Below are 20,225 nucleotides of genomic sequence, written 5' to 3'. Positions count from 1 at the left end.
AAAACTTCAGGACTAATTTAAACCCTGGAGAGATCTCTGCTTTCCTGTTAATGAGAACTTGATGTATTTGTAATAACAACTATAAAAGAATTTATGGTTTCCCAGGCTTTTCCAGAAATATCTGGCTATAACTATTGTCTGGGTTGATGAAAAAACATGCACGTAAGGAAGCGTTCGTAGTGCATCTTATTGCAACAACCCTTCAGCATGCTTTTTTATATGATGGATCACTCAGAAACTCAAGACGGTACAAATACAAGTAATAAGTTAATTTTCAACACTTCAAAATTGATGGACAAGCATGATTACCAAGCAAATTGAGAGGCAAGGCAGCAAAATCCCACTCTTTTGAGGTTTTCCCAGCTGTGAATTTCAGGGACAAAGTCCTCCATTAGGCAGGCTACACTGAACAAGAAAAGGCGATGATTTTGGAGTTAGTCAGATGACTTCTTCTTCCGGCGTGATTTGGACTTCTTAGACTTCTTCTTTGCAGGTTCCTCTTCAGGAGGAACATCCTCATTCAGTAGATGCTCGTAGTCATCTAAGCTAGCGAAGGGAGACACTCTGGACTTGCCAGGCTTTCGCTTTCTTCTCCTTTGTTCAAAACCGCCATCATCTGCATCTCCGATATTGATAATGTCGCTGTCCTCATCGCCATCATCGCTTTCATTTGCAGTAGCATCAAAATCTTCTTCTTCAGCAATATCTGATGGTATGTCCGCATCTTCAGCGTCGCTGACATTACCAACCAAGTCTTCATCGTCTTCTTCAGCAACTTGGTCAAGATCATCATAATCGTAGTCACCATCTGCATTCGTAGAAATATTAGCAGAATCCAACATGTTCTCAATCTCTTCATTGTCGCTTTCATCATCGTCACCAGCGCCAAATAACTCTTCAGCAGCTTCGTCATCCGCCCCTTTCTTCTTCTTCTTCTTCTTCTGTTTCTTCGAGGAGTTGATTTTATTGACATAGAACTTGTGGAAGACAAGGTCTTCCGGCGGTACATCCTCGTCAGCTAATGACAGAATCTCTGGCCCAATCAAATGGTTGCTCATTTCAAGCTGGAAGAACAAAAAGTTATTCAGAATCATCACACGTTAAACAGCTTGATAATTGGGCATTGCTCAATTCGTTGCTTTGATCTCTAGGAGGAGCATAGACTAGTTTAGAAGAAGACTAAATAGAAATAATAAGCAAATTTTCTTTGTTCAGCTTACCTTCCTGGCAGGTTCAATTTGTGAACCACCGTGCCATGTGCTGGATTTGGGTTTCTTCTCCATAAACTTGTCTAGAAAAGCAGTAAGCGAGAGGTCATTTAATGGATTTCCATCGTAGATAATGTCGCTCCCTTTTAGAAGTCTGTTTGCCATGTTGGAAACTGAGGGGTGCACATGTGAAGCAAGTGCCGTCAGTTCCCACCAGCTTACACGATTGGCGTTGCTGTTTGTCAAGAAAAAAAAAATGAAAAACCGATACGGCCAGAAAAATAAGATTAAATTGAAGATGCAAAAGAAAAACACATAGGCAATCGCTAGAAAAGGGATTGCCAATCCTAGATGTTGCACTACCTGCAATCTCTATTTCTAGATCCCTATCATAAATAGGAGATAGGTACCCAGATAAATATGAGCTGAGCAAAGACCCTATAAGAAAAAAGAGCTTCGAAGAGAGAACCCACCAGTAAGACGGTTCTCTGTGCCGTGGATCGTAGCCTCCGGGCAGTGAAGACTTCTTAGAGGATGCTTGAGATTGCTTCCCACTAGAACCAGACATTGTTTTGGCTTCATTGACGTCTTCTGCATCATCTCTTACAAGAAACTCGTCTGCTTCATCTGAAGCCTCATCTTCAGAGGCAGGGACTGGAGTCTCATCATCATCCTCCGAAGAATCACCATCAGGGGTGGCAGCACCACCATTCTCAACAGGCTCACCATCAGTCTCTTGCTTGCCTGAAGCAGAGCCTGGTCGATCATCAGCCTCTTCCACAATATCTTCAAAATGTTCGTCTTCTTCATCAGCTGACTCACTCTGAAGCACCATTTTCCTGCACAAAGAGCCAGAAGATGATGATAGTAAATAGTTGGAAAAAAAAAGTGAGGTAAAATTCTTACGAGTGACTCAAGTGAGCAGCCTTACCCCAAGTGCGGCCTTGTCTTGAGAACTTCAGAAAGCAAAAAAAGGCATCCACAAGCATATTGAGGTGGCTGCTGAAGGGCTACCTGTTTCAGTTTTTTAAAAAAGAAGTGATTTTGAAGTTCAGAACACCACTTTAAAACAGGTAAATTCTCGTTACCCTCAAATATATTCAATAGTGGTAAGGCAAATAAATGTATTTCTTTTAACGATTAATGGATGTCTAATATGAACAAGGCTATAATAAGACGTAATACGTGTAGATCTAATTAAGAAGTAAAGAACGATGCCCTTCAGGGAAAAAGAAAATCACAGCTAGAACAGTTTTCATAATAACCTGCATCACACGCTTTGCAAAAGCAGCCACACGCTTCAAATTCACATCACTTTTCATTGCTTTGAGGAGGAGTCCAATAAACATTTCCGCCTGCAATGTACAGAATCCTCATTTTCACCAAAATAAAGCATCTGGCTAACTAGTGGAAGCAAGTCGAATTTTACTTGCCTTGGAAGAATTCATCGCAGCAGGGAGCAATAGTTTTGCATACAAGGCTCGATAAAACCTGTCACTGACAACCTGATTCTTAGAGGAGATCTTATAAATAGAAGCAAGATGTCATCGATAAAACCTGTCACTGACAACCTGATTCTTAGAGGAGATCTTATAAAGAAGCATTAACGCTTGAATTCCCACATTAAAATTGTCTGAATGAACCTGCATCATTAAAGTTTTAATCAACATAGATGCAAACGTAGAGACATCACACATTACTACACAAGGCATTCATCGTACTTCGTTTCTAGTAAACCATCAAGCTTTTTGGGCTTACCAGTTGGAATAGCATTGGCGTTTGCACCTCTATAATGTCATCAGCATCACTGGTCGAGACATATGGAAATGCTCTATTCACTCCCTGTGCCAGCGGAACATTTGCAAAAAAAATAAAAATAAAAATAAAATAAAAATAAAAAGTAAAACTTTGAGTGCCTATACTGAGCTACAGCCTACAGTTAGGAAAAAGGCCAAGCAATGGCCAACCATGATCGACCAGCAACTAGAAGACATAGTGGCGTAGCAACAATGTTGCATAAGCTGCAAATATATGATATATGCTATTTATAGTAGCTTTATAATATGCTTAAGATATAACTCTACTGACCGTTAGAAGAACTGATAGCAAACGTGAGTCCAGTTCAACATGAGATTCTGATGAATGCTTTGTTTTACCATGCTTAAAAGATCTGGAATCCTTTCCATCCCCAGGTTTGTGACTTTTATCCTTCTCCTGACTATCTCCTACCTCCGAGATCAGAACCTGAGATTTTGAGCCGTGAAAACCTTACTCTTTTTGTTTTTTTTTTTTTTCCATTCCCTTTTTTACTTTTTTTTTTAGTTCTTTTGTCTTTTCACCTTTTTGCTCTTTACTCAAAACAGATAGATAGTTCAAGGACCATTTCAATGAAGAATCTCATTTAATACTTAACGGTCTGTTCAAAAAACCAATGGAGGATATTTTTATATAAATGAAGGTGAAATTACGTAGAATATATATTATGTTGCATGGAAACCAAGTGCCTGCAAACATGTCAATTATAATTAGACATAAAAGGAGCACTATACCTTGAAAAGTGCAAAATATACATCTATTAAACGCTTTGCCACATTTGGTCCATCTTTTTTGTGATACAGACGGATTTTACTTAAAAAGTTAACCTGCATACACATAAAGATGTGACGATAAGGTCGACAGGTTTGAGAAAATCAAAACCCAATACAGTAATTGAAGTCTGACTCCAATCATGGCTAAGAGCAAAAGAATTGTTTAGAAATCAGGGTGGTATATCCTGTATTCAGGCTATTGTATTGTTTAATTTTCTAGGCCAACATATACATGGTGACATGCATGATTTCAATAGCATAAGAAAATGACTATAATGCTGAAAAAACAAGAGCACTACTAGCTCAATCCAAATGTAGTAGTAAAGATTTAGTAATACAGGTGAGAATTATAAAACGTACAGCATGATACTTTGCTCGTATTCCCAAATGAGGCCGGAAGAGAAAAGAGTCCACCTCATCAATCACTACAGCCTGTAAAAATGAGCTTTTATGAAAATATTGTATGCAAAACCACCATATTAGTATCTAACATCCACACATACAACGTGAAAAAAGAAGCTAATATCCTTTTTCCATGACCTTAATTGATGTCACGTAGCGTGAAGTGCACACACACAAAAAGGAAAAAAAAAAAAAATCTACTCATTATATGACAACAGGATCTATCTGCAATAGAAGCAAGATGTCCTAAAAAATAAAGGTACATTTTTCTTGAAGGGATGGGAATTTCCAAAACGATGATGGTTTTCTGGGTTGGGTGGGGGGACCCATTTCAAGATCAATTTACATTATACGCCCGTTTGGTTTATAGGTTTGAATAGAAAAGTTTGAGTAGAAATTTAAATTATGTAAGAGAAAATATTGTAGCAAAATGGCTTGAACAGTAGTTTAAACATATAAAACAAACGCGTGGTATATCTGTATTGTATCAGCTAATTAGCTAGAATCATGTAGAAGCCAATTAACTAAACACATAGGCCTCAAAAATATAAAGAAGGGAAGACTTGGTTAGATGTAAAGGTGCCAGACCGTCATATTTGGATGGTCTCTCAAAAGCTCTGACAAATGAAAATCAGCATTGGAAGCACCCTTATTTTCTGGATCTCCTAGCTGTAAGTAATCCAACAAAAAAAAGTAAATCAGATATATAGTTGGGCTTATAATTTAAGGGGGAAAAAAAGTAGCAGTAATTTCCTGATCAGTTCAAAATTCAAACGCCACTTACTTTGTTCACTAAGGCAGAGAGCAATCTGCGCTCTTGCTCTGATTTACTCTTTAGCAGTGTTTCAATAATCTGAATTCCATCATAAAGGTGTATAAATATAGATGAAAATTTTCAGGTAAGCAACACAAAAGCTAAATCACAATTATAAGAGAATTAGAAATTCACGACATCTTTTAGATTTTTATCTTCTACCTATACAGTCAATTTCTGTAAAATCATCATCATGCACATCCGGATATGTCTCAAAATACATTATTTAGTTAAATATCAATGATGTTAAATAAAAAGGGAAAAGAATTCATGCTAAGTGGGATGAAGAAAACCGAATAGAAATGCAAAGAGCATATAAACATGGCTAACCTTCACTGCCTTGTTTTTTAGTACAGGCAACATATCTCTTGATGCTTCCTCGAGAGCAAAAATATATCGCTCATACCTGAGACATTAGGTTTACTCGTGAAGACTACAAGTAAAATATCACTTATTAACTAATAAGATTTAAAATACTCCCCACCCTCGAATTTAAAACCACTTAGGGTATGTTTGGTATATAGATTATTTATGGGTCTACTAAAGTGTTTTTCTCTCAAAAAAAATTAAATTTCAAAAGTCATAATCACTGGTTTGAACCCATATACCAAACGGGCGCTTAAGCAACTTTAGTCATGAGGGGAATAACAGGAAGAAGAGCAATTGCAATTACCTCTGTTTCAAGCATTCTTCCCAATACCAAAAGAGCAAGAGGGAGTAACCATCTTTTGTCTCAGGTAGATGATTCAATGGCCGCTGCAACAGGCTCTTAAGCATACGATCAGGCAATAAACTGGAACAAGAAGCTTAAATGGAAAGTCAGTGAAAATACGAAGCTGGAAAAAGAAGCTTAAATATAAAGTCAGTGAAAATACAAAGCTTGATAATTTTTGAGTTGCAGGCAAGTTATCGACCCTATCTTTTGTCAAGCCTGTGAACTATTATTTGCTGTTCTCTGGTGTTCGGACAAGAGTTTTGTAAGTTTTCGCAATTCATACTTTCTTTGATCTTGGTTTCATTTTTGCCTTTCTTTGGCCTCACAAATGAAGATTTCTTGCTCAAGAGACCATAAAACCATAAGAATTACTGATGCCAACAAAAAAAGCAGGAAAGCGAGAGTGCCGACCTTGAAATAAACAACTCTTTTAGTGCTTCAAAACCAGTCAATGCATGTCGTTTTCCCACTTTCGATGATACCATTCCTGCAGGAAACAACCTGTTGAAATAAAAGCTACCTCAAGGCATTAAAAAAAATAGTAAGGTCCTCTGTTTCCTAATAGACTGCCTATTGAACAGATTGAAGTATGACAATAATTTTTGCGATATTTTCCATCTAACTGTTGTTAACGGATCAAAGAAAACTCAGGAAATGGCATCAGATAATAACACATTTGCTTCCACTTCTAAAACTAGGCACTTTTTAGCAATCAAAAGAATCCCAAACCGAAAGAAATTAAACCCGGAAAGATAACAAAGATTCTAGAATTTACCCAGAAGTGCATCAAGAGACCTCAAATTGGCAACGGGATTGTCTCCAACCAAGACCGAAAACGCCGAGACCTTATCGGTTACCGTCCCCGACCTCTGCGTGGCATACAACATCTTAATGTCCCCACTCTGCCCTCTCGAAGACTCGTAATCCTTAGCGTATTGTGCCATTAATCTCTCTCCAAGCTCTCTCTTTTTCTCCACAAAACTCTTCCACTCATTCAGATTCCTCGCCTCCACCTTCTTCTCCTTCCCAACGACCTTCGTCTCCAATTCCGCTTGATCGGCGTACCAAACTCCAAGCGCGCTGGCCTTCATCAGCGGAAGCTTAGGCATGTTCTTGAATTTCTCGAACCCTAAATGCTTGTCGCCATTGCCGTTATCGAGTGACAGAACAGGTGGTTTAGGCTTGGGCTTCTCGCCAGGTCTGGAATTCCGGTCTCGAGGATTCTGACTCTCCGTCGACTTGGCGGCCGGAGATTGTTTTTGCTTCTTCTGCGGTCTAGTCGGCGGGAGAGGACCGGTTTTGCGAAAATCGACGTCGTTGAAGCCCGAAGAGGGGAGAGAGGAGGACAAACCAAGAGAGGAAGCGAAAGAGGCTACGTCTGTCTTGAGAAGCTCTAGGTCTTCCGGGTCGGTTGAGGATTTCTTTGATTTGGAGACCGCCATACAAAAAAAGCAGGAAAGCGAGAGTGCCGACCTTGAAATAAACAACTCTTTTAGTGCTTCAAAACCAGTCAATGCATGTCGTTTTCCCACTTTCGATGATACCATTCCTGCAGGAAACAACCTGTTGAAATAAAAGCTACCTCAAGGCATTAAAAAAAATAGTAAGGTCCTCTGTTTCCTAATAGACTGCCTATTGAACAGATTGAAGTATGACAATAATTTTTGCGATATTTTCCATCTAACTGTTGTTAACGGATCAAAGAAAACTCAGGAAATGGCATCAGCTAATAACACATTTGCTTCCACTTCTAAAACTAGGCACTTTTTAGCAATAAAAAGAATCCCAAACCGAAAGAAATTAAACCCGGAAAGATAACAAAGATTATAGAATTTACCCAGAAGTGCATCAAGAGACCTCAAATTGGCAACGGGATTGTCTCCAACCAAGACCGAAAACGCCGAGACCTTATCGGTTACCGTCCCCGACCTCTGCGTGGCATACAACATCTTAATGTCCCCACTCTGCCCTCTCGAAGACTCGTAATCCTTAGCGTATTGTGCCATTAATCTCTCTCCAAGCTCTCTCTTTTTCTCCACAAAACTCTTCCACTCATTCAGATTCGTCGCCTCCACCTTCTTCTCCTTCCCAACGACCTTCGTCTCCAATTCCGCTTGATCGGCGTACCAAACTCCAAGCGCGCTGGCCTTCATCAGCGGAAGCTTAGGCATGTTCTTGAATTTCTCGAACCCTAAATGCTTGCCGCCATTGCCGTTATCGAGTGACAGAACAGGTGGTTTAGGCTTGGGCTTCTCGCCAGGTCTGGAATTCCGGTCTCGAGGATTCTGACTCTCCGTCGACTTGGCGGCCGGAGATTGTTTTTGCCTCTTCTGCGGTCTTGTCGGCGGGAGAGGACCGGTTTTGCGAAAATCGATGTCGTTGAAGCCCGAAGAGGGGAGAGAGGAGGACAAACCAAGAGAGGAAGCGAAAGAGGCTACGTCTGTCTTGAGAAGCTCTAGGTCTTCCGGGTCGGTTGAGGATTTCTTTGATTTGGAGACCGCCATTGTTGCAAATGAAAGAATTTGGAAGCTCCGACGGGCAGAGCGGAGAGAAGTTGCGCGAGTCCGATTTCTGGCGACTGTTGTTGGGGCATAAAACCCCTCCTAAGTCCTAGCTTCACTTCGTTCTTCCGTTAGGGTTTAAATGTAATTATAAATTACGGGCCTGAGTCCAGTAGGCTTCAATAGTGGCCCATAATGATGTTAAGACCATTGATGTTTATGGGCCTCTAAGCCCTAACAGTGGCCCATAAATTTATGTTGTATTAATTTTTGAATAGAGCAACATATTTAGAATATTTTACGAAAATAATAAGTAAGTTATGATAATATCTTCTGCAATTATTGCCGATTTGGCCTATTAATATTCAGCATATTTTCATAAAAAAAAGATAATATATTTTACGTAATTTATAGCATAAATCGTAAAAATTATTTTGTAATTATTAGGTGATTTTGTTATGCTAAAAATATTTCTAAATTTTTTCATTTATGTAGTGTAATATTTACAAATCTCAACAGATTTTATTTGTCTAATGATTTTCAATTTATAGGAGGAATCCTAATAAAAAAAAGACATATATATATATATATTCATTTAAGGTTGATAAATAAATTAGAAGCCATTTTTAAGATTTGTTAGAAGCCAAACTTAACAAAATATAATTCAATAGAACGTTTTTACTATAACATTGTTCACCTTTTATTTTTAAAGGAAGTTCACATATGTTTTTAAGTTAGCAATTAGGGTTGTTTAGCACTGAATAAGTTTACAAAAGTCTTTATCACATATGTATCGGGGGATAATAATAATAATTCTTGAATATTATTTAAGCCTAATTTTAAATCCATCTTACATGTCAAAATTATTTTCTAAGTAAGACTATTTTATTTTTTTCATAATGCAGTAAAATATTTTAATTGCATTTATAGGTAAATCCAAATATTCTAATTTTTAAATATTTCTTACAGAGCGTATATTATTATTGCTAAAATAAAATTAGCCAAGAAATGATTTCTAAAAATATATATATATATATATATATATTTAAGAGAGAGAAGGTAAATAGGGGAAAAAAGAAAAGAAAAATTCGAGTGCTAGGGTTTTTCGAAACCGCGCCGATATAAATAGGCAAGAAGATCACAGAATTTCAACCCCTCAATTGCGCAGGGCAAAATCCTCGATTTCGATCCTCCTCAGCATTCAATCATGGCGACCCCCAATGCCGTAGCGCCGTCGCGCGAGCTCTCTCAGAAGGAGGCCGACATCCAGATGATGTTGGCGGCCGAAGTTCATCTCGGCACCAAGAACTGCGATTTTCAGATGGAACGTTACGTCTTTAAGCGCAGAAATGATGGTATTTTCTCTTTCGTTTTCTCTTAATTTGTTTTCGTTTATCCTTTTTTTTTTTTCCTCTTCGGTGTCTAGAGTAATGGGTATTAGTTTTTTTCGATTGTAAGGTTAAAGCGGATTTTTGATTCGTTTTTAGGTCAATGGGTTTCGTTGTGGACGGATTTTGTGTTGATTTATCGGATATCTTGTAGATCTTTGCTATCATTCTTTTGTATATTTTGTTTTACTTGATATTGTTAATGTGGGATCTGAGACTTAGACCGGAAAAAAAGATGAAATTACGTGCCTGCTAAAAACGCAATTTTCCTTCGGGTTTCTTTTGTGCATTCTTAGCTAAAATCTCGTCTTTTCTTTTATTAGTTGGTGACTGCAAGTTTATGACTTTCAATATTTTCTATGCTAACTTGATATGAAAATTTGCTTGTAAATAGGACGCAATATTTACCAAATACTGCTTCTTCTAATTAATAAGAAAACGGGTATTCAACTTGTGACGCTTAGGTATTTACATTATCAACCTTGGAAAGACATGGGAAAAGCTCCAGCTTGCAGCCAGGGTTATTGTCGCCATAGAGAACCCGCAGGACATTACTGTCCAGTCTGCCAGGCCATATGGTCAAAGAGCAGTCCTTAAGTTTGCTCAGTACACTGGAGCACAAGCTATTGCTGGAAGACACACTCCTGGTACGTTTACCAATCAGCTCCAGACATCTTTCAATGAGCCTCGTCTCCTGATTCTCACCGACCCAAGAACGGACCACCAGGTAATTTTTATCTTTTGTTTAGTTTGGTGCATTGTGCATATTCTCTATTAAGAGATTGTTCTGATTGGTAATATTATCTGACATTTATGATTTTGTGTTCAGCCCATCAAGGAAGCTGCTCTCGGAAACATTCCCACTATTGCCTTTTGCGACACTGATTCTCCTATGCGGTATGTCGACATCGGCATCCCTGCGAATAACAAGGGGAAGCACAGCATTGGATGCCTCTTTTGGCTGTTGGCAAGGATGGTTTTGCAGATGCGTGGCACAATTCGTGCTGGGCACAAGTGGGATGTGATGGTATACACTGAATAGATTTATGGTTTATTCAAGAATGCTTTTTGATTGCAACTTAGCATAGTGTTCAATAGGAGTGTCTTTGACCTAAATTTCCACGGTCTTGTCGTTTGTATCTGCAGGCGGACTTGTTCTTCTATAGGGAGCCTGAGGAGGCAAAGCAACAGGAGGAAGAAGAAGCTGCCGTCACGGCGGACCATGGAATTACAGATTTTGGAGCTGCTGGTATCGGTGGCCTTGCCGCTGATCAATGGCCTTCCCAAATAGCTGATGTTCCCTGGCCCGCCGCAGAGGCTATTCCTGCAGGTAGCGCCGTCAACTGGGGTGGAGAAGAAGGAGGTTAGTGCTACACTTTTTTCTTTGCATTACCTAAGTCTGCTTGACACCTTGCCAAACCGCATATACTAGGAATTTTCAATTTGGTTTGCCACTAACATCTATGCTGACACGTTGTTTAGCTGCAGCTGTACCCGTGGTGTCTGACGGTTGGGATGTTGCTCAAGCACCACCTACTGGAGTAGATGGTGCTGTTGCCCCTGCCTCTACAGGCTGGGATTAAGAGAAGTCTGGCAGATTAAAAATCTCCATGACGTTGAAGCCATAGTTGAGTTAGATTATGTTTTTCTTTTAGTTTTTTGTTTTTTTAATCCATGAGAAAAGTATTGTATTTCCATTTTTGGATATGAATTTTATTTCTTGGTGGCGCGGTCTAAATTTTAGACGTTGAGTTTTTGGATGTTTTTTGACTAGAGATTTTTGCAATTATTATCCGAGTCTATATAAAGAGGAAGTTTTCTGATTCTCTGAAACTTGGAAACGGAGTTTTCAAGATGCTTTGCCAAATTATGTTTGAAGTTTAATTACACGCTGCGAAGTAAATACTTTTGGGATTAATAATTAGAATTTTCAGCCATTTTGTGTGTGGATAATGTCACTAACGGGTTATGATACTTTAAGCATATTGAGCGTAAGAAACTGAAAATTGCTTGAATTGGCGCTTCGTATTAAAGCTTCGGGCTTTGTACGATAGCAAAATTGAATTTACTATGAAAATTGAAGCTTGCTGCATACTGGAAGAACTTTATGATAGCAAAATCCGCTGTATAGTGGAAGAACGTTAGACGAGACGACATAGAAAATTATACTATCGATTTCGCAGCAAGAATTTGACTGGATACGGGCATTGCAAATATCTCCGTATTCTGTTAAAGAAATTAGCCATTGACGTACACTTTTTATCCGTTTTGGCCGAAGGAATTATGGTAGTAAAAAACGTATTTGCGTCAGTTTACTTTAATCTTGAAAAGGTTGTCAAGTGTAGGTTATGGACGTCCGAGGTTGCTAAATTCGCGAAGGGCAACACTCGTTCTTTCTTGTACGATTGAAAACTGGTTAAATGACAAACCCATCTCCACACAACAACCATGGAACAATGACAAAAATGAAAATGAATCTAAAGTAGATAATTGAGAGAACCAAATTCTCACGGTCCTATTTATAGAATATTTACAAAGGTCAAAACTTCTGAGCTTCGGCCCAGAAGAAGAGGTTAAGTAGAGACTAGAGAGCAACTCAAAGAATTGTAAAATTGTCATCTACGCATGTATCTACTCTGGTGCTCCTAAACAAAGAATGAAGGATCCTCGAGATCAAATTGAACCACCCGCGGAATCTCGCATCAAGTGAAGACTGATTTCCACCCTGGAAAGTACTTTTCAGTTGAGTTTTTGATTGATTCCTTTACCGTTTATTTGCTGTACAGGAACCCTATCCTTCGGACGGGTTGAATCGGATGATGTAGGAATTATTGTTACAAAGAAATCCTTTAGGCCTCGTTCATTTCACTGATTCAAATTTTCAATTTTAGGTTTCTACATTAAAAAGCTCTCAGAAAATGTCACATCTAACTTTTTCTGCTACAGTGAAAAGTTTTCAGAAAATGTCACATCTCAGCTCGAATTAAAAACTCGAATCCGCGAAATGAACGAGGCCTTAGTTATTTTAACGAAACAGCAAACCTCCTTCACATACCCAGTTTACAAAGCTCTCAGAAAATTCAGCAAAGTCGCCGTCGCGACTGAGCTCGGGTTGCTCCGTTTCCTGCACAATCACAAGTCAAGATTATGAAACTGAAATAAGATAACACAGTAAAATTGTTTCACATAACTTCATTCTTAAGCAGAATAAAGAGAAGAAAGTGGATTTTAAAATTTCAGTCAAAAAAGAAAACTTTGTTTACACAAAGTAAGAATTTCTCTTTTACACTCGGGCAAGTAAATGGGTGAAGGCAACAATTCAACTGCTGAATTTTTCTGATGAGGCGGCAAGATAATAAAACGTTCACCTGTACACTGGAGCCAGTTTTACTTGCAGGTTTAGTAAGTTCAATTTTTAGTCCATCCTCAACATTTTCTGATGAAAGGCAGGCAGGAAACCTATTGTCATGTAGAGCAGTAGTCAGTCATTAGCAGTAAATCTTACTCAAAAATCCGTCTGGTCCAAACCAAAAAGTGGAATTATACATTCAAAATAATGAAATTCCCCGAGCCTAGAAGAGAATGAAGAAAATACCTGTGCTTTTAATTAAATTAATCAAAGTGTAGACAACCTAAATGAACCATGAGATTACCTTTCATATGTTTCTTCTTCACAAGAATTTCCAGACGTAGACAGCCAATCAGAGTCCATAAAACCTGATAAGTTGCATTCTTCATCTTCGTCATAAGAGATCAGATTGCGGTCAAGAGACTGTTCCTCTTGCATCAATCTAAAAAAGTGCTTCCGAGACATCGAAGGGAAATACCTACAAAAAGACGGTTCACATATCAGACAAACGAGTTAAAACTACAAAAGATCATACTTCCATAGGCCTCTGATTACTGTACTTGCAGATAGACTAGAATTTTAAACTTAAGTAGAAAGCAAAGGAAATATGTTCAATACAGACCTGCAATAAGATAAATCATTCTCACAAGTTGGAATCACCGGCGTGGAGTCTGAAAGACCTTCTGCTTTTTCAGACAAAGGCTGATTGCATCCAACTCTGCTTGCCATAGGCGTGTCACTTTGAATATTGCCATCAGATAGTGATCTTTTAATAAACAACCTACAAAGATAGCAGATTGTTAGAAACTAAAAAGGCCAGGGCTTTCCTTGCAAGTTCTATGTATAGAAAGCTACAATGTTTCTTTTCTTTCTTGCATACTCCTTTCATACTTCAAAGAATCTCTTAAGCCGTCAAGAATTTTTGTCAATATTTGTTTTGGAATTTTTTATTAAATTCATGAGAAGTTGGAATTGGCTGGACAAGATATATAGACTAAGAACAGCTAGAGCCAGGAAGAAAGCTAGAAGCACGGTCCAACAAATGCAATGAGAAGTCGGCAAACAAATTTAAAACTAGATTCAAAACAATTAGCACGGTAAAAGCAAATGTCTGCAATCCAAAGACTATTCCTCGAGAGTTGGAAAACTTTTTAGTCTCCATTACAATATCTGGAGACTGTCATTCATTGTCCGAAAAAATTCAAAAATATGAAGTGAAAAAATAAAGAACATTTCTACACCCGCAGAAAACAACAACCTAATTGAACACATGGTTGCACGGATCCTCGGCAAAGGTTCCATTAGTTTGACTGATGCGAAGGTAACACCAAATTCCATACCTAACATACTTTTTGGCAAAATTAGAGTCATGCCTCCCAAAATTATGATGCTGGTCTGAACCCAATTCCCACAGCGCAGGTTTTCCCGGTTGAGGTTGAAAGTGCCCCAGAAATCTGACAACGTCAACAAATACCATATTAGATGAATTTACTTCCCCTTCGTTGCACCTTTAGCTGATAGGTTAAACAATTCAAGGACATGTTTGACTTACACATTAATAGCATTTTGTTTTTCACCATCCCAGTAGGTATTATTACAATACCGTTGAAAAGTTCTAAAAAGCTCTTGTGATTGCGTTGCTGGCTTCCATTGGCCTCTTCTTTCAGAAAATATCTGTTTGGCATCAAGAATTAAAATGTATATATATATATATATATATTTGAGAATGGTTAATGTAACAGAACAAATCTTAAGCTAGAAAAAAAACATGAAACATTAAGCAAACAAAATGAAGATAAGTTGGAATTTAAACTTAATATACAGAATCTATAAAAACAATAAATGATAGCTTTCTAAGAAACAAGAAATTATATAAGAAAACATTTCCTCAAATTGTCTCCTACGGATAACCAATGAATTATAAAATCAATACTGCAGCAAAGTATAGAAAAGTCACCTTATTGTGTGCTGCAGAACCACCATATTGAAATGCAAGGATGTCACCCATGGTCTCATAAAGTCTCATTAGTTGATCGGCCAAAGGATTATTGAGATCAATTTTTGGAGAGTTTATAAGTCCCAAAGTATGTAGTTGACTTCCAAGAGCAACTAGCCCGTAGGAATATTGCGCAACATTTGTGCGGTCTAAACAGTCAATACAGTTGGTCCTTAGAACCCCTTTCTGAAACATTAAGGTTTTTTCACTATAATTTCCACTAGCATCAGTATCAACAACGCAACTACCATTGCAAATTTCTATTTCCTGGTTATCAGCATTCTCACTCTGACTGGAAAGGTTCTCTGAAGAGAAGTTAACACTACTCTTTTCCCTGCAGCACACCACAGTAAAAGATTAGTCAGGAAAATGTAGCAACATTAATTCATTGCAACAAGGCCTTCAAGGAGATAATCAAAACAAAATGTAGTGTGCTTCTAGAGTACGCTGACTCTGCCTCAAACACAAGTTACATGTAGAACAGCAGAAAACAAAAATAAAAGGAAATTATGAAATAAGGTGGCGTCTTTTGGCTAGAACTTACTCAAAGCAGGGAACGTTTGAATTTGGGGCGACTTGACAATAGAAGATTCCAGTTAAGCTTAATGCATATTTAGCTATCGTTTCTAGCTGTGCCAAAACACTAGTTGCTTTGCTGCAAAAGTACAGATTCTTTAATCTCAATCACATTCTAAAACAACAAAACTTATACGCAATAGAAGGGAAAACTAAAAGTACCTTCTAGAATGTTTTTGTAAATCCCACTGCAAGAATCGAATGTGGTGCTCCTTTTTAAAACTTCTATTTATAAATCTAATAGCATTTGCAAACTCTGCACGCAGAATTGTCTCCCTAGGCTTCTTCTCACGCGTCTATTAATCACGACCAATTGTAACAACAGGAAGAGAAAATGAGAGAGTAGAAAACAATGAAAAAGCTAAGGTTGATGAAGTTTAATGTTTGATTCTACAACTAATGCAAAAAATTCACCTTAATCAAATTCAAAATAATTATTGGATTTCCATATCTGTTTACAAGATTCTCAAAATGAAGTCTCGTCGCCTCGTATTTATGGTCCTTTCTTGATACTGAGGCGTGACCAAAAGTACAGAAGTCAGAAAAACATGTAACATACTATCAAAGTAAAATAAATAAATAAATAAATAAAATAAAAGATAGAAAAGGTTTCTAAAGCTCATACGTTGAATATCAGGTCTAACAATTAGAGGTGACGAATCCTGGGACCAGAAAAGGGGAATTGAACCACGAATCTGTACAATAGAACTTATTTGCGTTGGACATCCTTCAGAAGAATTTTCAGACACAATTTGTTCCGTCTCAACATCATTTGCTACTCTACCCTTCTCGTTTACTCCTCTTTTTAAGTATCTGCTCCAGTAAAAGGAAAGTCAAACTATAAATTATGGTCAACAGAACACAGCCTAGAAAACTATGCAGTGTTTCTATATCGTCAATTCAAAACAAGATATTGAAAGCACTAGCCATAGATAGGTAGTAAAATCTCCAGTCAACATGAAATCAGGAAGCACTATCCGAATTTAATCCCATGATCACAAACTCCATTTGTAGGTCCAAATGTGATGGATCACACTGAAGAAGTCAAATGTACTAGATGCATATTATTTAAAGAATATAGCAAAACAATTACAAATACTTTAAGCAGGATGAATGCAGCCAAACCTGGTGCCTGCATAATGCCGTGACCGTCTAGCAATGAGGGTAAACTTGAACTCCTTACTAGATAAATCAACCTATACAGTGTAAATTAAAATAATAAGTAGCATTCAGAACATTTCTAGTTTTCTGTAGAAAAATGTAATAGCATATCCTGTAAATATTAAGGAATGAACAAAGCTTGTTCCATCACTACCCCGTCAAAAGCTAATTCACTGTAAATATATGTGTGTGGGAGCAATAGTTGAGTTCTTTTTACTTTCTGTGAATCATAAAAGATAGATCACATATTATCCCACATTGGAGAACATCCAAGATGCTAATAGGAAAGATAGCTTATGAGTTACCGGTGCATAGTAATATCAAAACCAAAAACTACTCAATATAAATAGATAAATATACAAGTTGTGGAGAGCTATTAATATTAAAGACATGATATTTCAGCAACTCTTTATAGCTAAAATAAAATTAGCCAAGAAATGATTTCTAAAAATATATATATATATATATATATATTTAAGAGAGAGAAGGTAAATAGGGGAAAAAAGAAAAGAAAAATTCGAGTGCTAGGGTTTTTCGAAACCGCGCCGATATAAATAGGCAAGAAGATCACAGAATTTCAGCCCCTCAATTGCGCACTCTTGCGGAACGGAAGCGAAGCAGCAAGCAAAGCAATTCGCAGAGGGCAAAATCCTCGATTTCGATCTTCCTCAGCATTCAATCATGGCGACCCCCAATGCCGTAGCGCCGTCGCGCGAGCTCTCTCAGAAGGAGGCCGACATCCAGATGATGTTGGCGGCCGAAGTTCATCTATCGAAGTTCGCCGTCGCGCGAGCTCTCTCGTTAAAATTTGTCACGTCTCTCTGTTTTTGATAGGGACTTGTAACCTTATACTAAAGCAAGTCTAATATAACATGGAGGTAATTTTTATTTTTTTAAAAAATAAAATGAGATGACGAACAAAAGATATTATAAGTATCAGACTCGTATGCTCATCAGATTGGAGATTTGATGGCCCCGTTCTTTTTTATAGTTCGAATCACAACTTAAATTTTTGTTACAGTATTTTCTCACAAAAATTTAAATTTTACATTTTTAATTACAATATTTTCTCTCACATGAATTCACATTTTAATTTAAATTCTCAACTTAAACTAGTAAAACGAACGAGGCTTATATATATATATATATCAAATTATCATATTGTCATACTATATGGAAAATCTCACGACGAATAATTAATTTCAAGTGTAATATAATGCTACCAAGAATATTGAAAACAATTAAGCTATTGTCAACTTGGTGGTCACGGAACGGTGAAGTAATCAAAAGAAAAGAAAAATAATTTGTGCATGGCTAATAGGACAGTGTGGTACGACGCACGGCCTTAATAAATCTATTCTCTTATTGTAACTCTATAGCAAAAACCAAAAACCAACCAAAAGATTCAGAGAGAGAGAGAGGAGAGAGAGAGAGAGAGAGAGAGATCAGATAACTAAGAGTTTGAAAAATGGGAATGAGAGGGAGTAAGTTGGGAAGATATGTAGGAGCTAGAGGATTCAGCATAAAACGACGTCGTTTGAGAGGACCGCCATTGACGCCTCGAGGTTATGTGCCTATTTGTGTCGGATTAGAAGATGACACTGCTAAACGGTTCATGGTTCGTACAACGTTGTTAGGCGATGCAGATTTCTCGGAGCTTCTGTATAGATCAGCTGAGGAATATGGATTCTGCAATGAAGGGATTTTGAGGATTTCTTGTGGAGCTAAGGATTTTGAGGAGCGGATGACCAAACGCTCTAAGCCAAAAGTTTTCAAGGTCAAACCGATTTAGCAGTTATAATTTATTAGCTTAATTAGTTGTGGATTTTAGTGTTGTACTAGTGAAATACCCGTGCGTTGCAACGGGTAGCAATTTTATAGCATGTAAACATATTTTGAGTATGATAAAGGTTAAAGATAAAGTGTTAAAAGATGATTGTTAGATTAAAGTGATTGGAAAATTTTTTTTTTTGCAGGAAGGGAGAAGTAGCTAAAAAGTTTTATGTTATATAAGAGCTTGATAGTTTTTACAATACAAAAGCAGTTTATATATATATATATATAGATATTTGAACATGTTTATATAATGTTTTATTAAATATGTATTTACATTGTGATTGAGATTTTTGTTGTCGTTGTGGTGCCTTGTTTTTTTTGTTCACCTATAATATGTATAATTTTGAAAAGTTAGTATTGATAATGGATGAAATTGATAATATTTTGATTTAAAGGAAGTGATATTACCTGGTCCTCGGCCGCTTTGTAGATTGTTCTGGTTCTTTTGATCGTGAACTGCAATGATGAGAGTTTGTTTAGATATATATATAAAATTATAAATATTGTGTTTGATTTATGAATAATGAATATTAGTTTATGACTTACCGAACGGTTGATTTCTTTGGGTCTGGAGTTTGTGGATCCACTGGTGTCTGAGTTGTTGCTATTGTCTTTGTTTGAGAGCTGAAATGGTAAAATATAGTTTAGATGTTAGATATTATTTTTTTATTTGTAATAGGTACAATTTAATATAAGTATTTTACCTTGTCGTTGTCACTATAGTTGTTGATGTTGGTATTGGTAGTGCTAGAGGCTTTGTGTCTTCAAATATTTTGGAAACGATTGCATTTATTTGTGGTCCTCTTTGTTGAAAGTATTGTAGCGACCCTCCTTTGAGGCCGTCACTGTAACTAACTTTTTAACTTGTACTTACTGAAATTTCTTAAAATTTACGGAACACTTTTTTTTTTTTGAAAGGTCTTATAATAAACATAAAATACGAAATTGCTTTCTTAATTAAAATATTCAAACCTTAACATATCTGTTTCATAATCATAATTAACAAAACTATTTGTAACATAAAGCTGATTGCGGAAATATTTGCGAGTGGTATCCATATCCCGAGCCCCACATCGTTCGTCCACTCGCCAGCAGTCCATCAGGCATTATATGCCGGTTGCTTACCTACAGTATAAACATTCTATAATGAGCTTTCGCTCAGCAAGTAGGAACTATCTCCCGCAAAATAACTGTAAGTTCACATGAATAAATATGCATGAGCCAATTATGCTTAATTATGATGTCTTATCAGAATCTTATTATCTTATCTTATCTTTCTTACTGATGGGCCCGAGTGCTCGTACCACTTGCGCGCAATCATCGGGACGTGAGGGTTTGCAAGGTCCCCCATGACACCGTGATTATAACTTGAATGCCTCCCTTGAGTCGGAGGACATCATTATTATTATTATTTTTCTCCCTTGTGGAGCTTGAGTTACCTCCCTTGTGGAGGCTGGTATGGCACTCAACTGAGATTACTCTTATAAGTTCCTCTTGACTTATTAAGGTGTATGCAATATGACCTAGTATAACATACTATATCATGTACTCGAACACATATAATTCGGGTGTACTGCCTAAGTGTATGTAGTATAACATAGCATAGCATTCATAACATTAAATGTACTCAAACATATATAGTTCATGTGTACTGTTTACTTTAAAATCTATTTATACTGTAGGCGAGATTC

The 20,225-nt window shown here is 37.3% G+C and overlaps 3 protein-coding genes across 4 annotated transcripts; 1 reads left to right on the top strand and 2 right to left on the bottom strand.

The window, feature by feature from the left end:
- Positions 1–180: 180 nt before the first annotated feature.
- On the bottom strand, positions 181–8,329 carry LOC21387111 (CCAAT/enhancer-binding protein zeta). Its single transcript, XM_024168763.1, has 18 exons — positions 8,218–8,329; positions 6,503–7,155; positions 6,139–6,214; positions 5,686–5,805; positions 5,343–5,418; positions 4,983–5,051; positions 4,787–4,867; positions 4,157–4,228; positions 3,758–3,850; positions 3,297–3,452; positions 2,967–3,050; positions 2,766–2,851; positions 2,642–2,699; positions 2,474–2,563; positions 2,140–2,222; positions 1,682–2,047; positions 1,221–1,443; positions 181–1,064 (listed from the first exon to the last, which is right to left on the bottom strand). The coding sequence occupies exons 1-18, from the start codon at positions 8,229–8,231 to the stop codon at positions 435–437; spliced, it is 3,030 nt and encodes a 1,009-aa protein (XP_024024531.1). The 5' UTR covers positions 8,232–8,329; the 3' UTR covers positions 181–434.
- Positions 8,330–9,303: 974 nt separating this feature from the next.
- On the top strand, positions 9,304–11,449 carry LOC21387110 (40S ribosomal protein SA). Of its 2 annotated transcripts, none has more exons than XM_024168762.1 (5): positions 9,304–9,583; positions 10,081–10,343; positions 10,446–10,643; positions 10,763–10,979; positions 11,105–11,449. In XM_024168762.1, the coding sequence occupies exons 1-5, from the start codon at positions 9,436–9,438 to the stop codon at positions 11,197–11,199; spliced, it is 921 nt and encodes a 306-aa protein (XP_024024530.1). In that variant the 5' UTR covers positions 9,304–9,435; the 3' UTR covers positions 11,200–11,449. The 2 variants fall into 2 exon arrangements, with proteins under 2 accessions (XP_024024530.1, XP_010101261.1); XM_010102959.2 differs by having other exon boundaries at positions 11,099–11,449.
- A 1,134-nt stretch (positions 11,450–12,583) lies between these two features.
- On the bottom strand, positions 12,584–17,373 carry LOC112092484 (phosphoinositide phosphatase SAC2-like). The gene is made up of 13 exons (XM_024168767.1): positions 17,296–17,373; positions 16,663–16,733; positions 16,163–16,350; positions 15,952–16,049; positions 15,700–15,833; positions 15,506–15,616; positions 14,923–15,295; positions 14,518–14,639; positions 14,306–14,419; positions 13,588–13,746; positions 13,270–13,443; positions 12,985–13,075; positions 12,584–12,740 (listed from the first exon to the last, which is right to left on the bottom strand). The coding sequence occupies exons 1-13, from the start codon at positions 17,371–17,373 to the stop codon at positions 12,642–12,644; spliced, it is 1,812 nt and encodes a 603-aa protein (XP_024024535.1). The 3' UTR covers positions 12,584–12,641.
- Positions 17,374–20,225: the final 2,852 nt, after the last annotated feature.

Source organism: Morus notabilis, unplaced genomic scaffold (assembly GCF_000414095.1).
Source record: "Morus notabilis unplaced genomic scaffold, ASM41409v2 Scaffold2149, whole genome shotgun sequence".
Lineage (NCBI taxonomy): Eukaryota > Viridiplantae > Streptophyta > Magnoliopsida > Rosales > Moraceae > Morus > Morus notabilis.
This window is presented reverse-complemented; position numbering and strand designations above follow the sequence as displayed.